At 35.3% G+C, this 23,311-nt stretch overlaps 1 protein-coding gene across 2 annotated transcripts; it reads left to right on the forward strand.

Moving 5' to 3' along the window:
• The first annotated feature begins 2,314 nt into the window (after positions 1–2,314).
• On the forward strand, positions 2,315–23,311 carry LOC129254656 (transmembrane protein 248-like). 2 transcript variants are annotated; one of them, XM_064111725.1, is made up of 7 exons: positions 2,315–2,679; positions 10,100–10,297; positions 11,983–12,271; positions 13,569–13,710; positions 14,525–14,687; positions 19,048–19,203; positions 20,509–23,311. In XM_064111725.1, exons 2-7 carry the CDS (start codon positions 10,142–10,144, stop codon positions 20,524–20,526), a joined length of 924 nt encoding a protein of 307 aa, XP_063967795.1. In that variant the 5' UTR covers positions 2,315–2,679; positions 10,100–10,141; the 3' UTR covers positions 20,527–23,311. The 2 variants fall into 2 exon arrangements, with proteins under 2 accessions (XP_063967795.1, XP_054749135.1); XM_054893160.2 differs by having other exon boundaries at positions 2,579–2,668.

Raw genomic sequence — 23,311 nt, forward strand, 5'->3', positions numbered from 1 at the left:
AAATGTCCCCCTACTATTTTTGGTCTTTTATGATGGAGAAAAAAACATCATTCACAACCAAAATAATACATGTATATAAGTTGGACTAAATGACCTTACATTTTGGGTGAAAACTTTTTTCTTTTTTTGCGTTAAAATGACCTTACATTTAGTGTGATGACCTTTTTTTTTTTTGCTTGTCAAATTTTCCACCCCCTGGTCCCCCCTACCTTTGGGGACAGATTTCCGCCCATGACTGATCGAAAAGGGACCTGTTGAGGAATGTTTGTAGTATAGCCATAAAGCGATTAATATATGTTCAATAATCAAATAAAGTGAGCACGAGGTAATTTTTTGTTTACATTCCAACATAAAAAAAAAATCTAAAAAGCAAATTCTAAGCATATTTTGTAGGATATGCATATAATATGCGAGTGCGAAGCGTGAGCGGAAAAAAAGAGAGATTTAGACCTAAAAATGGGTCACTCTATTCATGTTTTGCAAATCATGAAAAGAATGGGTAATTGGGTATCCTAAATCGATAATGTTAGCGCGAAGCGCAAGCAGGAAATTTTAGTCTGAAACTGGATCATTTAAGTATGTTTTAAATAAAGAACAAGCTGTGTATCTAAAAAAAACATGCGTGTGTGTGTGTAAGATTTATACCTAGTATCTTGACTTTGTAACTGTATTTTTTATCATGAAAATCAATAATGTGATCGCGAAGCGCGAGCTGAAAATATTTGATATTCCTATCTGAAAAAGGGTAAATTTAAGCACTAATTCAAGTACTGTGTAGGAAAATTGTGAAGAGGGTATCATGGATCGCTCTTAATAAATGACGTGAGCGCGAAGCGCAAGCTGATATTTTTATTATTCTTATTTTGACCTAGGACCTGGACATTCTAAGGACATTTTGTCATCATATGAAAATTATGCCTTTCTTCTTTTCCTCTTCCTATAAGCGCGAGATATTCCATTCTGAAAAAAATGACAATTTGATTATTGGAAATTCATGAAAATGTTATTTTTGTATTTATTAATCTAATAAGCCTAATGAAAGCTCAAAATTTATTGATATTGATTCCTGAAAACTGGATGTTTTGAGCACTTTTGTAATTAGGAATATGATGCATGGATTAATATATTTCTAACAAATATTAATGCTGAGAGCGCAAATCGCGATGTCAGGAAAAGGGGATTTTAAGTAGTTTGTTATTATTGCTTGTTATTGTAGAGGAAATTATCGAGGTATACTCGCCAATCAAAATGCGAGCGCGCAGCGCTGGCTGATAGGTTTTGACAATCAAACCTGAAAAGGGATATTTTGAGAACTTTATGGAATACACGAAGAGAATAGGTACCTGACAAATCAAATAACGCGAGCGCGCAGCGCGAGCTGAAAATGTTGATACTGAGACAATAAAACGGACATTTTACTGAACACTTTTTGAAAATCAATTTATAAATCAAACAAAATAATGAAAGCTCGATGTCGGAGCTGAAATATGTTTTGTATGTTGACTTCAAAACTTGATATTTAAGCTCTATGGGCATATCAGCCTATTGAGTAAGAATCTCATGTATCCCTATATCATCAAACATACAATGCGAACGCGAAGCGCGAGAGAAATCTTTATATTGTGACATAAAAGGTTTTTATTATATTTTCCAAGTCGTACCCTCACCTTATTTTATTTACTTTTCTTCATCCTCTTATTTCTCCTCTCTTTTCCCTTCTTGTTTAAAAAAAAAATCCTTCCCCTTTTTGTTTTGCTCCGCCAATACTAGAGTCCCGGGCCCCTTGGGCCCCCAGGATCCGCCTATGTAAATTTGAGAAGCAAAAAAAGGTTTCACCACAAAATGAAGGTCGTTTTGGTGCCAAGAAATTTGATGAGCTAAAAAAAAAAAAGGGTTTCAATACAAGATGTTGATCATTTTCCATCCATTTCTCCTATGTGACACACTGGTCAACCAGAATTCCAGGGGGTGCTGCCTATCATGCCTATAATATATGGATCTCTAATGTCAACCACTTATTCCTAATATATGTCATTTTTGATATATTAAGTTTTTTCAGATTCAGAAGATTTTATTTTCGTCAGAAATATTTATTCCCATTTAGCCTATAAAAGAAAACGTTTTATTTCTTCCCCGTTATTTTGTGATATCCGCCAATTTCCAGGGTCGTAGGTTTAATCGTTAACCATAAGAGTTAGAGCAGGTACGGTACGTGTTCCAGGGGAAATTAATTACCGAATAACACAAAAAATATCGCATGAATAGATGGTTGGTCAATCACGGTTGCATGGACATGGTCCATCGATTTGCAAGCACATCGGGTCTCAATCATATAATAGTAATCATAATACTGTCTATGGTCTCAATCGAGTTGTCTAGATATAATAGGCCGAATGTAGAGGTGACGCATTTTGGGTGACATAATAATACGTATCGTAGCCGAATTCGGTACGTATACCGCTTATGGACGAATTGTTTGAAAGAAATATGGCGAACAGCTCGAACACACGTCGAAAGCCTCTTCACGAGTAAGAAGGGGGTTGTTGTTGAGGTTTTGAAGCAATATCTAAATATTGAACTGTATGAATGGTTATCGACAGCCCAGTTTCACCAGATTCTAGTCCTTGCTTAGACAAAGTGGCACGACAAAGTCATTTCCTGGACACACGTACCCGGGGGGTAAGTTGAAAATAAACGGTTCGGCCAACTTCGGGACCGTCGGCGTCGCTATGCCTATGGTACAGGTACCTACCCGACGGTACCTGGCCCTGGACCTGAGCCGCTGCGGCTGCGCCGCGCTGCAGCCTGGAGCAGTGGAGGCTCCCGGGGCCGGGTAGCCAGGCGGCTTCTTGAGAGTAAAAATCATTTACTAACGTAGGCTTACTCTAAACGAAGCCAGGCAGTCCTCCCTATTCATCTGCGTGTACCGCAAAAAACCCTGAAACTTTCGCCCCCGAGATTAATCTAGTCTACTTTCCTTCTAAAACTCTTAAATAAAAGTAAAACTCAAGATCTAGTAGGTATCACTCGTCATCCCCGACCATTTGCCAAACAGCAAAAGGTAGGGGATGGGACTAGAGGTATGTGAGGCGTACTCATAGACAAAATTTGTGATAAAAAATGTAAAAGTAAGAGAGTTTGACTTACCAGTCTTTCCCCCCGAACCAAACGTTGATCTTCCTTCCGTTGTTGCTGGAATTTATCTTGGACTCAACGATATCTTGTCAATTATTCGAGGACTCTTCGGTAAATCGTCAGAATGTATGATGAAATTTGTCATGATCCTCAGCAGCGCATAGACTTCTACGTAGAGGATGTAACGCGCCCTCTTGTGCTCAATTAAAGAAAGCTAACGGAAGCGACCACACCACTGTCCTCTACAAAGCTGTATAAAAATGCTTCTCACCACAGATACCTGTTTCCGGTGATGCTTCTATTTCGGAAATCCAAGATCCAGCGATAGTAGTCTCTTTCTCCCCTGACACACAATATTTTATTTTTATTATTTTATACATCAGAATAATTTTAGCGCCATCAGCTTAGTTTATTCTATAATGAACTGTATCTTGTCGTATGCTGAAAGGAAATATGATGCCTTTTTTGTTTGGGGGGGGGGGGGGTTATTGCTTCTTTTCTCGATCCCCGATGCCTCTCTTTTATTGAGTACTATCATTGTAAGGGTTAATTATTAATATTATTATTTTGGTTTTCTATTATTTTTCATATTATTATGGAATATTCATCATCATATCACTTTTGTAAGCCAACATTTTGTACCATCCTGAAATTAATATGGGTAAAGGCTGAAATGTGAAAAGAATGGAAGGGGCAAGAAACTCAAGACAAAGTGATAAAACAGAACATAATTACGTTCCAATTCTTTTTAATGAGTTTCTTTTATTTATCCAGGATGGGGAGCACATCAGGCTCGTGCCCACCCCCTCGAAAGCCATAGAACACATTTATTTTGCATCCATTTTGTTTGATAATTTGTACTGTTAATTTCATTTGATTGTAATCCTTTATGTTTGGATTTGAAATCAATTAAATTAACTTGAAACTTTCCCGCCCTCCCCTTGAAAATTGTGATCTACCCCTAAATAGGCCTTTGTGGTAAGTGATTTTTTATTTTATTTATTTCTTAATGAAAATCCTTTAGGTTAGGATTTTAAATCAATGAAAACAAACTTGAAACTTCATACTGTATAGCGAGGAGCTGTTATCATAATAAATAAATAACTAAATCAAATAAATCAAAATCAAATCATAATTGTGAAATTATTCGTTACATACCGGTAAATCTCCTTCACGGGGGGGGGGGGGGAGCTTGTTATTTTTTCTGTAAAAGAAACCACCCCCTCCCCCTTTGGAAAATCCTGGATTCTCCCCTGATTAGACCCACAGTAAAGTTTGTTATTCTGAATTTCTGTTACATAATAATTTGGAAATTAATGCCTAACTTTGTGAAAAGTATTTCTATCGTCAGGTTCATTAATTAGAAAAGAATAAGGGGCTTTTTCATCAAGAGTCCCATAACAGAAAATTAACAAAATCGAAACAACTGAATTTCTCCTTAATTTTTTTTTATTTCATACAAAAATGTCTTATTTCATTCCACTTTCACAACTACTAGTATCACTTTTGACTTTGTATAAACATGAAACAAAATTGCAAATTTGTCTTGATTGAGGCTATCAAGACTTCCTTACCAGAATTCATTACAAGCAAAGTTTCGTCGAAACATCAATGGTCAGTGGTCCAAACGGGTTGATGAGCCTCTATGGTTTCGTGAGTTCTTTTTTCTTTTTCGATTTGTCACTGTCGAACACAATAGACGTAATGGAGGCAGTTGGATGAGGTTCACGTTGAGAAATCGGTGAGTTTTTATTCATTTTTTATATCATATTTATTAATTTAAAGTCATATCTGTCAAAATAACAGTTTACATCAACGGATCAGTTCAAGTATGAACTGATTCGCGATGCTTTGGGCAACAGATGGGGGGAAAATGACCAATGTATATTTTAACAATAGAGAGGTATACAGCCGAGAACGAGGTTATATTATAACCTCGTTCGTAGGATGAGTGGTAGGTATGTGACAAAAAAAATGAAAATCATCAAATATGAATAAATTTGGTATCACTTGAAAGCTCTTAAAAAGACCTTTAAAATGATACCAAGAACTTTAGTTTTCATAAAGAAATTATAAAGTTATTCCAGTTTAAGTCGCACATATTCATCCAAATTTGTGGTCATTGTCTTAATGTAAAGTCAATGGAGTACAGAATCGATTTTTGTGACCATTTTGTCATTTTTGTGACCATTTTGAACCCAAGTCTTCAACAGGCTCTAACTTCTTTGTTTTTGAGCCCTATGAAGTAATTTAGGTATCAATGGAAAGGTGAGAGAATGCTTAATTGATGTGTATCAATTCATCTAGTAATTTTTCTTATTATGTGTAAAATAATTTCTTCTAATTAATTCTAATTAATTATGCAAATAACAGAAAATCACAATTACTTGCCTCTTTTTTTTGCCAAATGAAGGTGATTATGATAGATAATTCATATAATTTAGTTGGCATCAAAACAGCATCATGTAGATAATTTCCTAATGAATTTGTCTAAAGTATTGTTTTTGTAATTTCTAATGTATTTCTTTGTTTTCTGATTACAAGCTCTTTTTCAACTTAGTATTGTAATTTTGTATATGTGTTTGTACGGGGGTCCTTTTTTACATATGAAAAAAAATTATTTTGTACTTTGTATGACCAAATAAAAATATGTGTGCTTTTTTCTGATGTATTTTATTGTTTCACCAATTCCTTATGTATTCTATTGTTTCAACAATTTGTTATAATATGTAGCTTTTGATTTGAGAGACAATGGACATGTGATTACATTTTTAGAAGGAATGAGCAGCTGAGTGTAAAATATGTATGTAGAATTGTATGCAATTTATTTCAAGTATCAAGAAGGACGAAAATGAAGTTTTAATATATTGTATCAGTTGTCAATTTCTTAGATTTGTATACATACATTGTATTACAAAAGCCCTGTTTGAGCTCTCTTTTTAAAGAAAAATAAATTCAAATTATTAGTCGAATCCAAAAGAAAAGGAAAAGAGTGGTCTATTTCTTTCAAAACAAAGCAAAAAACAACCAGGAAAAATATATAACAAAGCTTTAAACAACAACAACAAAACAGACATCAAAGCTCCAAACAAGCACTAAAAACAAGAGAAACAAAAACTTGTACCAATCCCATCCCCATTTTCCAATTCAAAATACAACCCCCACCTGCACCCCTAAAAAAAGAAAAGTGAACAAAAAAATAAATAGTACAATTAATAATAAACATAAATACAGGACTCAGACCCATCTGGAAATGAAATATTCTTTCCTCTGAGTTTTCATGTATTTTCTTACAAGAGTGAAAAAAGTTACAACATAAAATAAACAACATCTAGTTCGTGCATTTTAATAAAAAAAATCAACATTTAAGATATTCTCCTTTCAAAAGCAAATCCAGTCTCCAAATAATGAAATATGAAAAAAAAATGAAAAAAATAAACAATACAATAATTTAAAAAAGAAACTTAAAAAAATATATTAAAAAAAAAAGAAACTAAAAAATAAACATAATTTTTGCATTTTAATTAAAAAGTCAACATTTATGATATTCTCCTTTCAAAAGCAAATCCAGTCTCAAAATAATGAAACATGATTGAAAAGTTTCAAAATATTTTTTTTCTACAAAAGAAAAAAAAGAAACACTATAGATTAACATAAATATTCCACTTCCAAAAGAATCCAGTTTCCAAATGATAAAATATGATTCTATAACCTTAGGAGGAAAGAATGTTTTTGTGACAAAATGTATATATTTAAATCAATATCAGAATAACAATCTACGGTATAATGACAGACATTTTCAGAAAAAGGCACAATATTATCAAGTGAACAATTTAGATCCAGTTCAATCCAGCATGAACGACTCACTATCGACCACTCCCGTCACCAAGCCCTCCGCATCGGGTACCGGTAGCTCGACTGCCGAAAGACCGTCGGGAGCCCACCGCATCGGGCAGCTCGACTGCCGAGAGACCGGCTGTGACAAGGGTAGCTCGCGCCGCTTATATCTGGACTGCTCCACGAAAGAATCTTTTGATTTAAGTTTTTTTATCAATTTGAATATATTATCAAACAGTGAGGATACATAATTGGATCGTAGTTCTACTTACAATAAAAAAATTTCGATCATTTGCGCATCCAAAAATTTGATGAACTTTCAAGCTCCGATATCCACACTTCACAGGCAAGTATCCACATTGAAACTTATATGTACAGAAAGAGCAAGTTTTCAACTGTCTGTATCAAGGCACGAGATTGCATCAACTATGTGCGCATGCGCATGAAACCCCATTTTCGATGAGCCGCCCAGACAGAGGCGATGCCATTTTCAGCAAAACCCGCGCGAAAACCGTGCAGCCAAAACCAGCGCTCGCGATGCGCCCGTATTCACACATACCTAGATCTAGGCTAGCTCTAGGCCTAGGCCCTAGGCCTAATTCTAAATAAATCATGTATGTAGTACTAGTAGGCCCTACATGGGATAAAACTTCATTTCCGACATTTCTACGCTCTCGTTATTTTTAAAACAAGAATTCATCAAAAAAATGAAAAAATATTGTGAAAAGACGGAAGAGACTTGCCCGATGTTTACGCCGCCATCTTGTTTCTTATTGTACTTCCTCAAAGTTACGCGACGCTCGCCAGGTTTACAGTCTTATAACAAAAATGATGAATTAATTAGAATACCATCACACCATAGCTCCATGATCACACAACATTCACACAGTGCTTTACAACAAATATTTCACTTCTGTTCATACATGCAATAATTACTGTGGAAAACAAAAACAAGGCGTAACCACATTCGAATACCGTTTAAAAGGACAGATATATAAAACATGGCGAGATCTTTGATTTGAATCATGTGTAGAATTTAAAGTGAACGTGAAATGAGATTTTGGCATTCTGTCACAACTGAAATGCACTTTCGCACCAGGCGATTTTCGCCAATTAATTTTGGCACAATATAATAATTTTATTCCCAAATGTCTAACTCTAATCAATCCATTACCTGAATTTCAGCCGATCTCGACGCCTTCGTTTGAATTCTCAGTTGGACTTCGACTTCGCCGTAGTTGCGATATGGACTAAAGTTAGCAATCATAATAATGTGAACCTGCCTCGCGAAGGATGGGGCAGTTTGCGCCGCGCCGCCTGTGTGTCCGCGCGGCAGGTTCACATCGAATCACAATATGTTACATTCATGGAAACTACCAATGTTAATGGAGGAATTAAAATCCCTCTCAAAATTTGTTGAAGAAAATGAGAAAATTAAAATAAAATATACATGTCATGTACATGTATCAAACAAACAAAATACACAAGAAATTAGAGTGTGTGTGTGACATAATCGGTTCTGTAATTTGCACATTGACCAAGATGAGCATATAATTGTTTTGTAAAATTAGGCAAATTTCTCATTGTCAAAATAGTAATTTTGAATCATAGTCTTTATGAAATTTTCTGCAATTCTTTATTTTTCCTTAAATTCAAATTAATTTTTTGGTAGGGTGGACTTCTCCTTTACTCTTAATCAAATGACGACTTCAAATAAAAACCTAACTTTCACATTCCTTCAAACCACAACCACAACCTTCTAAAATGTTCTCTTAAAAATTCAAATGTTTATTTCTTTCCCTATCTTGAATAAACCTGTCAATCTACAACAAATTCTATTTAACTTAATCACACCCCCAAAACCCGTGGAATTTCCATGGGCTCTGCTAGTTTACGTGATTTAGGGCTAGATCTTTTTTAGTTTTAGAGGGAAAGTAGAAATCTCAGGGCGAAAGTTTCAGGTATTTCGGCCGTATGTGTAGCCGTATGGGAAGCAATTCCAGGCTCCATGGGGAGTAAGCCTACGTATAGTAGACTGATTTTTACTCTCCAGGAGCCTCCAGACTACTCTCTACGGAGCCTGGCCCTGGGGCGGGATTGCATTGGCCCACACAAACCGAGTATTTTGGAGACAGCATTAGGGATGAATAACATTTTGTTTCACATGACAATTGATGAGGAAATTTGAATTTTCATAGATATAGATCTAACTTAACCATTAATGTTAGATCTAAGCAATAAAATTTAAAAAATAGACTAGTGTCTTAGTGAGCACTAGAGTAGAGGCGCACGGCCAATATGGGAGACAATCTCCCATATTGGAGACTTGCTTTGCAAATGAACAAAAGAAACAGCACAAACAAAAGCATATTTTTTTCCACCCAAAATTTTGTCTCACTGAGGTCAGAAGCCCATTTGTTTTGTGTGTCGATAATAATAAAAATCATCAACAAAACAAGTAGACGGTGAATTTTTAAATAGAAGGTGAAAAGGGGCAATTTTTCATGGGGAATCTGCTTAGTGCTTATCACATTTTTATTTGCAGCCAAGTTAATCCTTTTGCAGCAATTATAAACAAAGTAAATTGGTCTTCCATTCTGGAGACAGTCTCTGAATTTGGATACCCAAATTCTTTACAAAAGTCTCTGATATTGGAGATAATCTCTGCCCCGGTGAACAGTCTCCCATGTTGGCCGTGCACCTGTACTGGTGAGTGGGTGACATCATCAGTCTGCTCATTTGCATATATTGATAAAGACCAGCATGACCAGGATGTGCATAAACAGTTTTGTAAAATTAGCGAAATTTTAAAATGTCATAACTTTCTAATTTTACATCTGATTTTGATGAAATTTTCAGTGTTATGCTTGTTGGATTTTTCTCCTTTCAAGTTTCATTGAAATCAACTTTTCGTTTGGATGGACTTGTCATTTAAGTCCTACTCGGGCGATAAGCATCTAACAAGTTCACTCCTTTTCCATAGTTCTATCAGTCTCAACATCAGTGTTTTAAAACCATTACCTATTTTGTCACGTGTGTGCAAGAAAAACATGACCTTGCTAAATAAAATATTGAAATATTAGGCATGTGATTACGATTCCATCTCTTTTATAAATCCTTTTTACAGGGTTAGCCAAATTTCTTGAGTGAAGAGGTAGATCATTGAGGAATGGCTGTCAAACCAGTAGAGAATCTTAAGGGTTTCACATCCTCGAGGCCGCCTTTGGTTGTCTTCACAATTTGCATACTCCTCTTTGCCATTGTTCTCCTCTCGCTTGAATCTTACATCAAGAGGAATGATGTGCCTGATTATGACATTGACTATGTGAGTATATTTAGTCTATAAAGCATGCTTTGTCTATAACCACTTTGTCTTAAGTTACAGACACTGAGATGGACTAAATTCATCTTATCTAAATTCTTCAGGTGGTATTCTGATAGCCATGGTTTTGTCAAACCTGGGTTAACTATGGTTTTATGGAGTGCCAGTTGTCAACTCATTCACCAAATAAAAATAATTCTTATCCTGCTGCCAAAAAGTGTCAAAAATTAATTTGAATCCTGAAATGGGAAGAATAAGAAAATACTAAAACATATTTTGGTGAATTATTATATTTGCCATGGATATGGAAGAAATGTGAAGCCCAGCATTCCATAGAAGTGTGATTTGAAATTTTAGTTTAGACTAAGGTTAAGCCTAGGTTCAATTATCATTATACCTCCCTTCTAGTCCATGTTTATATTGTCTAACAGGCACCTGGGACCCGTAACACAAAGCTTAGCAATGATTGTAGAACATTTTTCTGTGATTGATTGCCTCTACATGTATCTTAAGATATTCATACATTTTGCTATCTGAAACACATTGAACTAAGATTACCAAAGGTAAACCAGGGCCCATTTCATAAAGATTTACAACTGTTGTAACTTTGCAATTATGGCACCCACCGTGGTAACCTTGATTTTGATTGGCTGCTGAGCCCCGTTGCCATAATGGCAAAGTTACAACATTTGTAACTCTTTATGAAATGGGCCTCAGAACTGCTATTGATTTTTTCCAGGTTTAAGTGATTTATCATAATCATCTCCTGCACATACATATATTTTGTAATGTTAATTTCTAATCACGAACTGCTTCTTTCAACCTGTCACTTAATCGACAGTGAATATGATAGGAACGTCAAAGCAGATATGAAGAAAGTGTTATCCAGAGGACAATGAGAGTCCCATAAGGTTTACGATTTTTGAGATGTCAACATAATGTTGAGATTATGAGCCATTATTACATGTATATTAAACTTGGATATAAAGTTTAATAAGTATCATAAATTAGATAAGTACAATTTCAGGTAATTGGGTCAAGGTCAAAGGTCATTTCAGATCGATTAGCTTGGATAAGAATTTGTATCTTATTCAATTTATTTTAAAATGTTTAATCAAATTAAAATGAAACTTGTATGAGATGGTTATTGGATATCACAGATGATATGAAATAAATAAGATTTAAGGTCAACGATCTTGGGATTTTGTTTCAAATTATTGGGTGTTTTCTTCTTTCTCTCTCTGAAAATTATTCATTAGAAATGGTTTTCAAAGTGAAAATGATGCTATCTATATTGGATTTTGTAATGCATGTAAGACTGCTAGAGGCATTTGGGCATCCTAGGCAATTTCCTTGTTGCCTTGGGCTGAAGCGAGTGCTAGTATAAAATTACTTGTAGATTTTTTATGATGCACAATGTTGAGGTTATTCCGATGTTTTATTCTGATGGAAGTATATATCACTAGATTGGCAATCAAAATAGATTTTAGGTCATCATGAAATTCATCATTTTGCTGTTTTGGGAGGGAAATCTTTAATGAAGGAATTCCTATAGCCAACAATCTTGATGATGTTAGAGTGTTCTTTAATGAGTTGATAGTTACAAGTTGTTAAAGAGTAAAATAACAGTAGATTAACCTGAAATAACATGAGGTTACATGATTGAAATTCACCATTTATCGTTTTAGGACTGGAACACATTAATGCAGGGATTTAGCAAGCTGGAATTCTGCCTCCTTTCCAATGAGACACAGCCCGAGTTAGTTACCATGACAACCACAAGTTCCTCTCTCAATACAACATCAACCCCTGCTGCTACCACCTCACTCTATGATGAAATTGATGGTTTCTCAACTCAGAATACTTCACTGTCTATAAGTGTGTCATTTAGAGCGCACACAAGCAGCCGCAGCAAACTTCACCATGGCTCAACACATCTCTACAGCAAATTTACGACAGAAAAACTTGGAATTAAAGGTATTCTTATCTAATGGTGCTACTTATTTTTATGCCTCCACCTTAAAGTAGGTGGTTGTTTGAGGCATTGTGTTTTGGGGTCAACCGTCTGTCACTCTTTCTGTTTTTGTTCTCACACTAACTATCGATAGATCAGCTTCAGACTTAGATCAAGGATATATATATGAGGGACAATGATCTAATTTGTGTAGAGTATCAAGATCAAAGTTCACAGAAGTCATATCCTGTTCTCACAAATGATAAACGACCATCTGAGGCATCAATTTCAAACTTGGTTCAGATACAAATGTTTGTGGGACAATGTTCCAATTACATTTGGGGTCACACTGTCAGAAGTCAGAGGTAATAATATTATAAATGAAAATATGTAATTCTGACAAATAAAGAACCTTTAAGTCAACCAACTACAAAAGTACCTCATGTATGCATATATGTAAATGACAGTGATCCGATTAGATTTTGGGGTCATAAGGTTGAGGGTCACAGAGGTCATTATTTACCTGAAAATATTTTTCTTCAAATTTGTTTCATGCGAGTGTGGGCAATGTGATTAGATTGTGGGGTCACAGATTCAAAGGTCAGAGAGATCTTTACTTTCATGAAAATATCTTGTTCTCTCGATAACCAATTAAACTTTTTAGGGATAAATTCAGAATTTTTCCCCTTTTTTAAGAAAGTTTAAACAGAATGCCACCCTATTGGCAAGTTCTTGCTAAATTTAAATTTTATTTCTATAGGGATTTTCCATTGACTGTTGTAAGAATTTGGAATCATTTGGATGGTGAGATAAGGAAAAATACCCTCTTTCCTCCTCACAGAATGTCATTCTTTTTTCAAGATTTTCTTTGAATAAAAGTCTTATATTTTGAGGACATATGTTCAATATATAGGTTGATTATTGCCCAAGTTAATAAGTGGTTGTGGAAAAAGGCACCTTCCTGATGATTAAGTATACACAATGAATAGGAGTTTTTCTTACCACTTACCAGATTTACCAACCAAATTATTAATTTGGGATGTTCATAATCTTAGCATTCTCATTGTTTCAAACTCCCAGAACTTCATATTCCTTGACTGTTTTCTTTTATTCAGACTTTTATTTTGCTTTTCGTATTTTTCTCATTTTGCTTTCAAAGCTTTTACTCTCAATCTTTTGTAAAATGTTTCATTATTACACCAATTAAAGTGTACCAGTAAATCCTGAAACAACCCCACTCACAATCTGCATAAACTGTGCTGTAAATCTTAACCTCAGGATCACTGTAAATTCTAACCATGATCCTTTATATATATTCAGATGGTAAGGAGCAAGTTTATGTTACTCTTGAGTTGAATGAACCCCTCAAGCCACTTGTCTGCCAAGATGCTGGATGTACCAGTGAGATTTTGACGGCTTGTCTTAACATTCGAGGACCTCCATATGTATTCCCTAAAACAAGGTTAGTGATGGCAACTTAAATTCATTCATGTAGTTAGTGACTAGCAACAATAAAATTACATGAATGAGGTGGTTGATTTTCAGAACAATTTTTTTTGTTTATTTATTATAACAAGATGTACTTTTCATTAGTATCATTATTCATTCATTTAATTTGTAAAATTTTTTAAATTTATTTTATTGGTAAATCTACATTATATGTTGATTCTTATTTTATTTATTCATTTGGTTATACATGTACATTCATCCTTTTATTTGCCTGCACTAATTTATTAATTTGTTAAATTATTATGCTAAAATGTAAACTAATTAAAAACTACAATGTGCTGAAAATTTGTTCTTGCATGTTATAGAAGTCAAGTCCATAAGGACACAAACGAAAGAATTCTGAAAAATTGATGCGAATTAAACAAATCCAGAGAAGTAAAGAAAGGAAAAATGATTTAGTTTAGGAAGTAAGAAGAAAGAGAAATTATAGATCTAAACAATGATGAAATGAAGAGGTTAACATTTTGTTTTAAGTATTAGAATGGTTTGTAATCGTGTATTGGTCATGAATATGTAAAATGTGGATATTTTATAGCATATATGGCTTTATATATTCAAATTATTGACATTTTCATACCTGCCACAGTTTCAGTTTATTTGAATGCACCACCTCTTGATTTGATGAGTCTGATAAGGTTTTGTACTCAAATGTTTAAATGCTGAGTACTGAGTATGTATCGGTGACAAAAATAGGTTGAAGAAAAGAACTTGCAAAGTTATGGCAATCATTACTTATGTTTGTTTGATTATATATTTGCATGTTGCAGACATCCAGGAATTTGCAACGCATCAGAAACAGCAAAGCCAGAGAAAGTGACCAAGATGCAAGTGAAACCTAGTAAAGTTGATCCAGTGCAATGGTGCAGTGATGGGACCGTTGCCAAACCTGATCATCAATTTGACCCTAAACTTACAGTCATGCTGAGCTCGGTAGGTACAGGAGATTTTGAAGACCAATAAGTTGTGGTCTTTTATTAATTTCCAAGTGACTTGAAACTCTGTCATGCTGAGGTGAAAAAGTATGGGAGAATCGCCAAAATCTATCACTTGTCTTTGACAAGTTTAGAGGAAATCAGCAGTCAGATCCTAAGTTGTCCCCAATTTGACCCTGAACTTACAATCATTCTGAACTTGATACAAGGGTCAGGGGAACTGATCAATCAGTTATAGTTTTCTATTAATTTAAAGATATTCATCAGTAGTCTTTCAGTTATATTGAGCTTGGTAGGCACATGAGAGTTGGGGGCCAATGAGCTTTGGTATTTTACTAATTTGAAGCTAGTCCTCGCTTGGCCCTAAGCTTAGTCACTCTAAATCTTAGTTTAGTGTGTGCAGGAGAGCATGCCTTGCATCCAATTGGTTAGACCCTAAACCTTGCCTTTCTTGCTCTGTTGGTACAGGACAGTTGGGTAACGATTCAGGTGTGTTCTTTGACTAATATAGAGCTGATCATTGGTTTTACCATAAACTTAGTTATTCTGAGCTTGGTAGATAACAACACAGCTGGATGAATCAACCAATATTGATCTTTTACTCGAGATCTGGGGAGCATTTTATGAAATAAATAGTGAATTCCACCCACTGGCGTAAATCTTTCACATCATACTATTCAAGTGGGGGGATGGAATAATAGATCATCCCCCTGAGCAACAAGTTCACCGCTCGGATTTACGCCAACAAATGTTGTAAGCTATTAAAACCCATACGTCCAATCGGCTTAGAACATGTTAGTATTGTTTAAAAAAAAAAAAAAAACTAATCATCAGTTTGAGCATGATCTTGGGTTGGATAAGCTTACTAGGTCCTTTTGGGGGATGCAGCCAGTTTTTATGGTTGTATTGCAAAAGATCTGGTTATCAGTTTCCTTTAAGTTACATTCACATGCATCCATTATGCGTAGGGGGAATATATGAGAACTTTGAGAAGCAACAATATGTTTTGCTTTACTGTATTCCGTTAATCTGATCAACAGATTTACTATCAGTAAGTACTCAGTAGGCAGGTCCTCAAAAAGTAGTTTCTTTCTGCCAGGTTAAATACATACTTCATGAACTGGATGTAAATCAAAATATCACCTATTTTAATTTGTTTTTTGCTGCCTTAAATCTTTATTAAATGTTTTATTTTTGTATCTTTGTAAAGGGGAAGAATAATTCTTTAATGACATTAGTTTATATGAAAAAATGTAGTCGGAGTAATTTTTGTCTCACCTGCATAGCAGAGTGAGACTATAGGCGCCGCTTTTCCAACGGCGGCAGCGGCGTCAACACCAGATCTTTTTTAAATGATAGCATAACTTAGAAAGTATATGGACCTAGTTCATGAAACTTGGCCATAAGGTTAATCAAGTATTACTGAACATCCTGCTTGAGTTTCACGTCACATGACCAAGGTCAATGGTCATTTAGGGTCAATGAACTTTGGCCAAATTGGGGGTATTTGTTGAATTACCATCATAACTAAGTATATTGGTCTAGTTCATAAAACTTGGACATAAGAGTCATCAAGTATCACTGAACATCTCATTCGAGTTCAGGTCACATGACCAAAGTCAAAGGTCATTTAAGGCCATTGAACTTTGGCCATTTTAGAGGTAATTATTAGATCGCTGTCATAACTTTCAAAGTTTATAGATTTAGTGAATAAAATGTGGATATAGGGGTAATCGAGTATCACTGACAAGTTTTGGGTCACATGATAAAGGTCAAATGTCAATGAACGTAGTATTGTATCATTATATGAATGGTGTTTTTTGTGAATAATTATTTATAGTAGTTTTCAAAGTCAGCACTCCTGCTATATTGAATCGTGTGATGCAGGCGAGACAGCCAGAGGCATTCCACTTGTTGTAATAGGAGTGTTGTAGTTTTTGTCTCACCCACCAGAGGTGAAGGCGAGACTTAGGGATCCAAATGTCGTCCGTCCGTCACAAACCTTATGACACATAACTCCACAACTGTAAGTCGCTTTTCAACCAAACTTGGATGGTAGATGGACTTGGGGGACCTGCATCTTATGTTGCAGTCGGAGGTCACATGGTATGGTCAAAGGTCATTTTCAGGTCAACGTTAAAGTTTACATGCAAGACTCTCTTATGACACCTAACTCTGCAACCGTAAGTCACTTTTCAACCAAACTTGGATGGTAGATGGACTTGGAGGACCTGCATGTTATGCTGCAGTTGGAGGTCACATGGTAAGGTCAAAGGTCATTTTCAGGTCGACGTTAAAGTTTACATGCAAGACTCTCTTATGACACCTAACTCCACAACTGCAAGTCACTTTTCAACCAAACTTAGATGGTAGATGGACTGGGGGGACGTGCATGCTATGCTGCAGTCGGAGGTCACATGGTAAGGTCAAAGGTCATTTTCAGGTCAATGTTAAATTTTACATGCAAGACTCTTATGACACCTAACTCCGCAACCGTAAGTCACTTTTCAACCAAACTTGGATGGTAAATGGACTGGGGGGACCTGCATGTTATGCTGCAGTCGGAGGTCACATGGTAAGGTCAAAGGTCATTTTCAGGTCAACGTTAAAATTTACATGCAAGACTCTCTTACGACACCTAACTCCGCAACCGTAAGTCACTTTTCAACTAAACTTGGATGGTAGATGGACCTTGGGGACCTGCATGTTATGCTGCAGTTGGAGGTCACATGGTAAGGTCAAAGGTCATTTTCAGGTCAACTTTAAAGTTTACATGCAAGATTCTATTATGACACCCAACTCCGCAACCGCAAGTCACTTTTCAACCAAACTTGGATGGTAGATGTACTTACATGTAGGTGACCTGCATGTTATGCTGCAGTCGGAGGTCACATGGTAAAGTGAAAAGTCATTTTCAAGTCAACATTAAAGTTTACGTGCAAGACTCTTATGACAAGTGTTATTCCATCCCAGTCATTTCACAATGAAGTTTCGATACAATTCTGTTGCTTGCCCTCGCAAATCACGATATTTCTGGTTATTTTCATAAATGGGCGAGACACAAAATCGCTTTTGCCTTGTTTTAATAGTAGTACAATTGGTGGTAGAAGTGCCTGTAGTAATATATTTCCATCTTTAATTTTTAGAGTCACCTCATGTTTTGCATAGAATAGGGTATGATTACGAAAGTCCTTGGTTTTCACCCATCATTGGGTGTATAATCAATTGTCAAGTGAACGATTTCTGATTTGATCTTTTTCTGTGCAAATCTCATTTCCTTTGCTTGTGAAGTTCACATGTAGATTTTTCTTCATTTTTGTGCAAATTTTGCAACTGTTTATTTTTTTTTACTGTCTTAAATTCTTAATCATTTCATTCATTATTGCAGGATTCAAAAGCAAAGGTATCTCGCAACCAAGTTTAGAAATTCTTGCTTGAATTTTTCCTGGGAGAGGAGAGAGCACATACAAAATGTGCGGGCAACCCTGAATCTGATCTGTTAACCACCAAGATATGCATCCTAATGTATTAAAAATTATATGTAATTCTCGCTACCCCAAATAGCGATTTCGCCGAGATCCTCGAAAATCCCTGTAACGCGCATTGCATTATGGGATAGCTTTTCGGTATTACAACTTCCTGTTCGGAAGTCCAATGCACTGTTTTGCCATTCAGCCGTCATGCACAACAACACAACGTCGCTTTCGCTCGGAAAGTTCGTGATCACAACCCTCTCTTTCACGATACAGTTTAACAGCCTTTTCTGCTAAAGTCATTAATTCTGCCCGACACTTTCCATTGCACGGTATTCTTCTGTCAGTTAAGATTTTTTAAGTTCTGAAACTGATTTTTTATCCATTTTGTGGTCGACGAAAAATTGAACGGAATGAATGCTGTATATATTTAGCGTCTAGTTGAATACGATCGTGATGTCAGGCCGGTCGCTAGATGCAAAATTTTAAGATATTCATTTTTTGTATAATTTTTTAATAACCAAATAAAAACATGAATAAAAATTATTTTCACGTGAAATATATTTTTTATTTGTATTTATAATTCAAATGGAATCAAAACTGACCAAATTAAATAAAAAGTATTATAATCTGTACCATATCGCTGATTGGCATCGATTTCAGCGTGGTGGAAAACTCAGTATCGCGAACCTCGCGCGAGCATGACTCTGAACCGGAAGTGGTGATGACGACCCGACGGAGTGAAAATTATCTCGTCTCGCGCATTATGAGATTTTTGTTCCTATTTGGGGTAGCGAGAATTTAAGCAGACTACTATTGGAATCTGGGTATGTTCTTTTGAAATTTTCATGTTATATAAGAATTTCATTTTGACATTTTAAACAGGCTCAGCGCTCTCTCATCAACATGCACCTGATGTATACAAGCTACTTCCTATTTGTGATGCTCATTACATGCGTGTGTTATGCATTGGTCAAAGGGCCCCCATACAAGTCAAGAACAATCACCCACCCAAGCATTGCACATCCTAGTGATAAAAAGGTAAATCAGTTGTTGAAACCATTCCGAGATGCAATGGAGCTGCTGTGTGTGGCTTCAATTCAATTAATTTATTTCATTCCAATGAAACGTACACACAATTTAGCAATGAAAGATTAAAATATGATATTGAAATAGCTGCAAATTTATTTATCTACTAAATAGAAGACTCAAGTTTGAACGAATATAATTATGTGTTTAAAGAAAAGGGTTTTGGGGTGTAAACTTCAAACTGCAAGGTAGTAGTAACTTGTTGTGATGTACCCTCCAATCTGTCTCATTTACTGCAAGATTTATCACAAATTGTGTCTTGTCATTTTCCATTGAGAGGGGTTGGAGGAGCATAAATGGATTAAACTTTTGAGGCTGTCTACTCAAATGGCATTTGTTTTTTCTTTGTTTCTGAATTTAATTTCTTATGGTTAATAAAACTGATAATTCACAGAAAACTTCTGTGATAACCAGCAGACTGAAGGTTCTTTTACTTTCATAGACGTATGCATCCTTATTCAACACTTACAATTATCGCGTATAGGCAGTGCTTTATTGTTCCTTGGTATGTATGGGAATAAAGGCAATTTGAGCATTAAATGCCCTTTGCAAAACTTTTTGGGTGTGATTTAATACAGCTCCGTGGGGTCTTCTAACATCCAAACGCATTAATATTCAGAAGATAAAGAAGATCCGTTGAGATTTAGGTTTTTCGCCTATCACAGGCAGGGCGACCAGGCGTCCCGTATTTCACAAATTTGTCCGGCGTCCCGTACAACCCCACACTGGACGCCGTTTTGTCCCGTATTTCGCAATTTTGAATACGTCTGTGACAATGTTCAAGCATTGCATTTTTCTCATTTGTGCAGTAAGGAAAAAAAAACGTGAAATATGGTAACGTTTTCTGAATATTATGTAGAAGTCTATCACAAAATTCAATTTTTACTCACTCGGTTTGCCTGCTCACAGCTTCTCAGAAATGTCTCGTACGCCATGTTTAGCCATCTTAAAATCTTTGACTCATGACACTGATACGAGTCATCTAACCTAAGTGTCCTGTATTTTGACTGTCCAAATCTGGTCACAGGCCCCATCTCCATTAAAAAAAAAATCCTGGGGACATTGCTGATCAAGATTTGTCCAAACATGACCATGTACAGCTTTGTGAATATTTTGGAGCAAATTGTTGCCAAAAAGTTCTTGCAGAGTAAAAATAGGTGACAGTAATACAGTTCATGTAGACAGTTTGTCTTATTTGTTTGTTCATTGTATCGACTGTAATTATGGTTATCCCTCTCTATTTTTCTTTCCCAACAGCAATCTGCACCAATTTGATGGTCCATTACTTCTACCAAAATATTGTGTACATATTCATCTAGAGCTATTGTAAATATTTCTTAATAAAGAGTTATTTGTTATAAATGTATGACTATGTTATTTTCAAATGGAATATATTCCATTTTATTTGTGCTCTTTATCATTTTGTGTCAATGGATTTGAAGTGAATGATTACCAGGATTGAGCCAAGGCAATATCTTGACTGCAATGGCCTGTGTCACATGTGAAATGTCTATGGGAGAAGTGTTTCCTGTGTGGCATTGGAAGGCCTGGACTCATCCCTGATGATTGCATGACCTTATCCAACCAACAGACTGACATTTACTGGCTGGTATGAAGACTACTGGATGAACATAAGGTACTCCAGTAAAGATGTGCATTATCTTTTTGAAATTACACGTTAGTCCGTGTTTTTGTCGTAACCAATTAGATTACATTCATTATCTGCCTCAACAGACTTAAAATTAGGCATCCAAATATTGGCTCTTTACATATTTCTGGATTTGAATGTACGCTGATCTCTCCATTAGTTCTGATGTAGAATTCTCACATTGGACATAATTACGTATCATTTCTAATCATGCTGATAAAAGGAAGTGGTTATTATTTTTTAATGAAATTTTGAGGGTTTTTTCAGTAAGAAAAGCTCGGGAGAATTACATATAGAAGTGGCTGTTTATAGCGATGAAATATAAGTCAATCTATCCCTGAAGTAAAAGCAAATTTGAATACCAGATTATGTGAAACTTTATACATCTTGTACCTTTAGTTCTGTAAAGGTGGCTCAGAAGAGTGATATACAGTAACATGTAAATTTTAATACATGTATTATATGATCAGTTTCTTTTGTGTAGTGCAGGGATTCTCATTAGTATTGAAGTTCCCTATTTCTTATTATTAGCAAGTGAAGTATCAGCTTCAGGTGCAAGGGTTTGCTAAGGGTTGAACCCCACCCCTGAAATGTGAAAATATGAGACCAAAATTGCTACTTTACACTTTACACAAGTTGCATGTTCCACTAATTGAGAATCCCTGGGTAGTGTAGTGTGTGATTACTCAGAGATTTCCATAATCTTCTCCATCAAAATAGCCCAGTCTTTTTGGGGTTCATAGGCACCATAACAAAATGTCAGAGCTGGGTGTTTCTATTTCCATCAGAATCCATTGTGTCTATTCATCACTTATTCTCTGAATTCATCTTGGACAAAACCATAGGGGATTTGGAAAGCTGCTGCTTTAAACACTTGGCATCTTTAGAGTGGGATTCCTAAGCCTTAAGGTGTCGTAATAACCCAAATTCAATGTTTTATTTCTGTGTTGTGTATGATAAGATTTGTATTTCATAAAGTTGATGTCAGTGTAAATTAGGGTATATATTTGACTAGTATATGACAAAAACACTTATATTATTCGGTTTCTGTTACTATTGTGGCAATAGCATCTCCAGAAACCAAGAGCTCATGTGTTTGACTTTGAAATGCATTAACTGAAACTTGTGATATGGAATTTGCCAGAACTTTTTTTTTTTGTTCTTCTGGAGAGTAGTAGGAAAGGTTGTTTGCTACTCAAGATGTTCATGTGCATTAACCGCATAAGTCGTAATTACTTCTCATTTAAACCTCTGGATTAGAATAAAGAAATAATTAATAGAATAGACATAAAAAATAGAAACCTGATTAACCTCATAGTGGGTGGTTGAGGAAGGGTTTAGATATCTTTAGTAAAATTTATAGTATTAGATTGTCAATTTTGCTTTCCTACACAATATGCCTCTCCAACATTTCATAATTATGTTGTGATAACATGTACCTCCAAATTAAATTACATGAATGTGATGTCTTTAACTGTTTTGGTGTGGACGATTTAATGAAATGAAAATGTGCTTCACCGATGTATTTAGTACAATGAACTTTATTTTGGTTAAGATGAATTGAATGCATAATTGTTTCTTATCGATATTTATGTACCTTTCCCACATCATGGGCTGGGCTGAAAAATTTCAGGATACCAACTTTTTTGTTTAGCTTTGAGAAAAGATTCAGTGTTAACTACACTAGTGTTGTTCGATTGTCAGAGATGATGACAACTCCATCATAATTCATATTAATGAACCTTTACCACATTTTTAGACTTGAAGTTGAGGGAATATTGTTTACCATTGTACATTTAATTTAAGTTGTAGCAAAGCTTTAACTATCATTTTTTGCTCTTTAGAAATTTCATCTCATATCTGTTGCAATAAGATTTGTTCAAGAAATGTGCCTGATATTTTTCTTAGTGTTGTATGAATATTAAAATCTCTTTTATTGTTTTTTTTATTTAAGCGTGAATGAGTGTTGATCCTTGCAAATACCAGGACCATTTAGACTCGATTGTCTTTGGCACGACAAAATTATTTATTATACCTAGTTTTTTTTCTCCCTACCAATCCTTGTTTTTACAATGGTCTTTATTTTATAGTGATAAATAATGTAATTAAGAGAAGCCATCATTGGGATTGGCTGAAATTAAACATTCCACTTCAGGCTGTTAGAAGTTAGATGCCCGATACATTTTTCGTCGTCAGTACATGTCCATTTCCTGAAAGTTTGTGCATTTTATTATATGAAAGATTAATCAAGACGATTGTACAGAATTTATTGCACATTTAGTATGTTGCACATATGGTTATTTTTTTTCATGTTCTTTCAATAAATTATGTGGTGATTGATGAGCGTATGAATGTAAATGAAATTCTGTATGAATGTAATAAAAATCTTGTGGGAAATATTTGCTTTCATGA

The sequence above is a fragment of the Lytechinus pictus genome, chromosome 2 (genome assembly GCF_037042905.1).
Source record: "Lytechinus pictus isolate F3 Inbred chromosome 2, Lp3.0, whole genome shotgun sequence".
NCBI classification, from domain to species: Eukaryota; Metazoa; Echinodermata; class Echinoidea; order Temnopleuroida; family Toxopneustidae; genus Lytechinus; species Lytechinus pictus.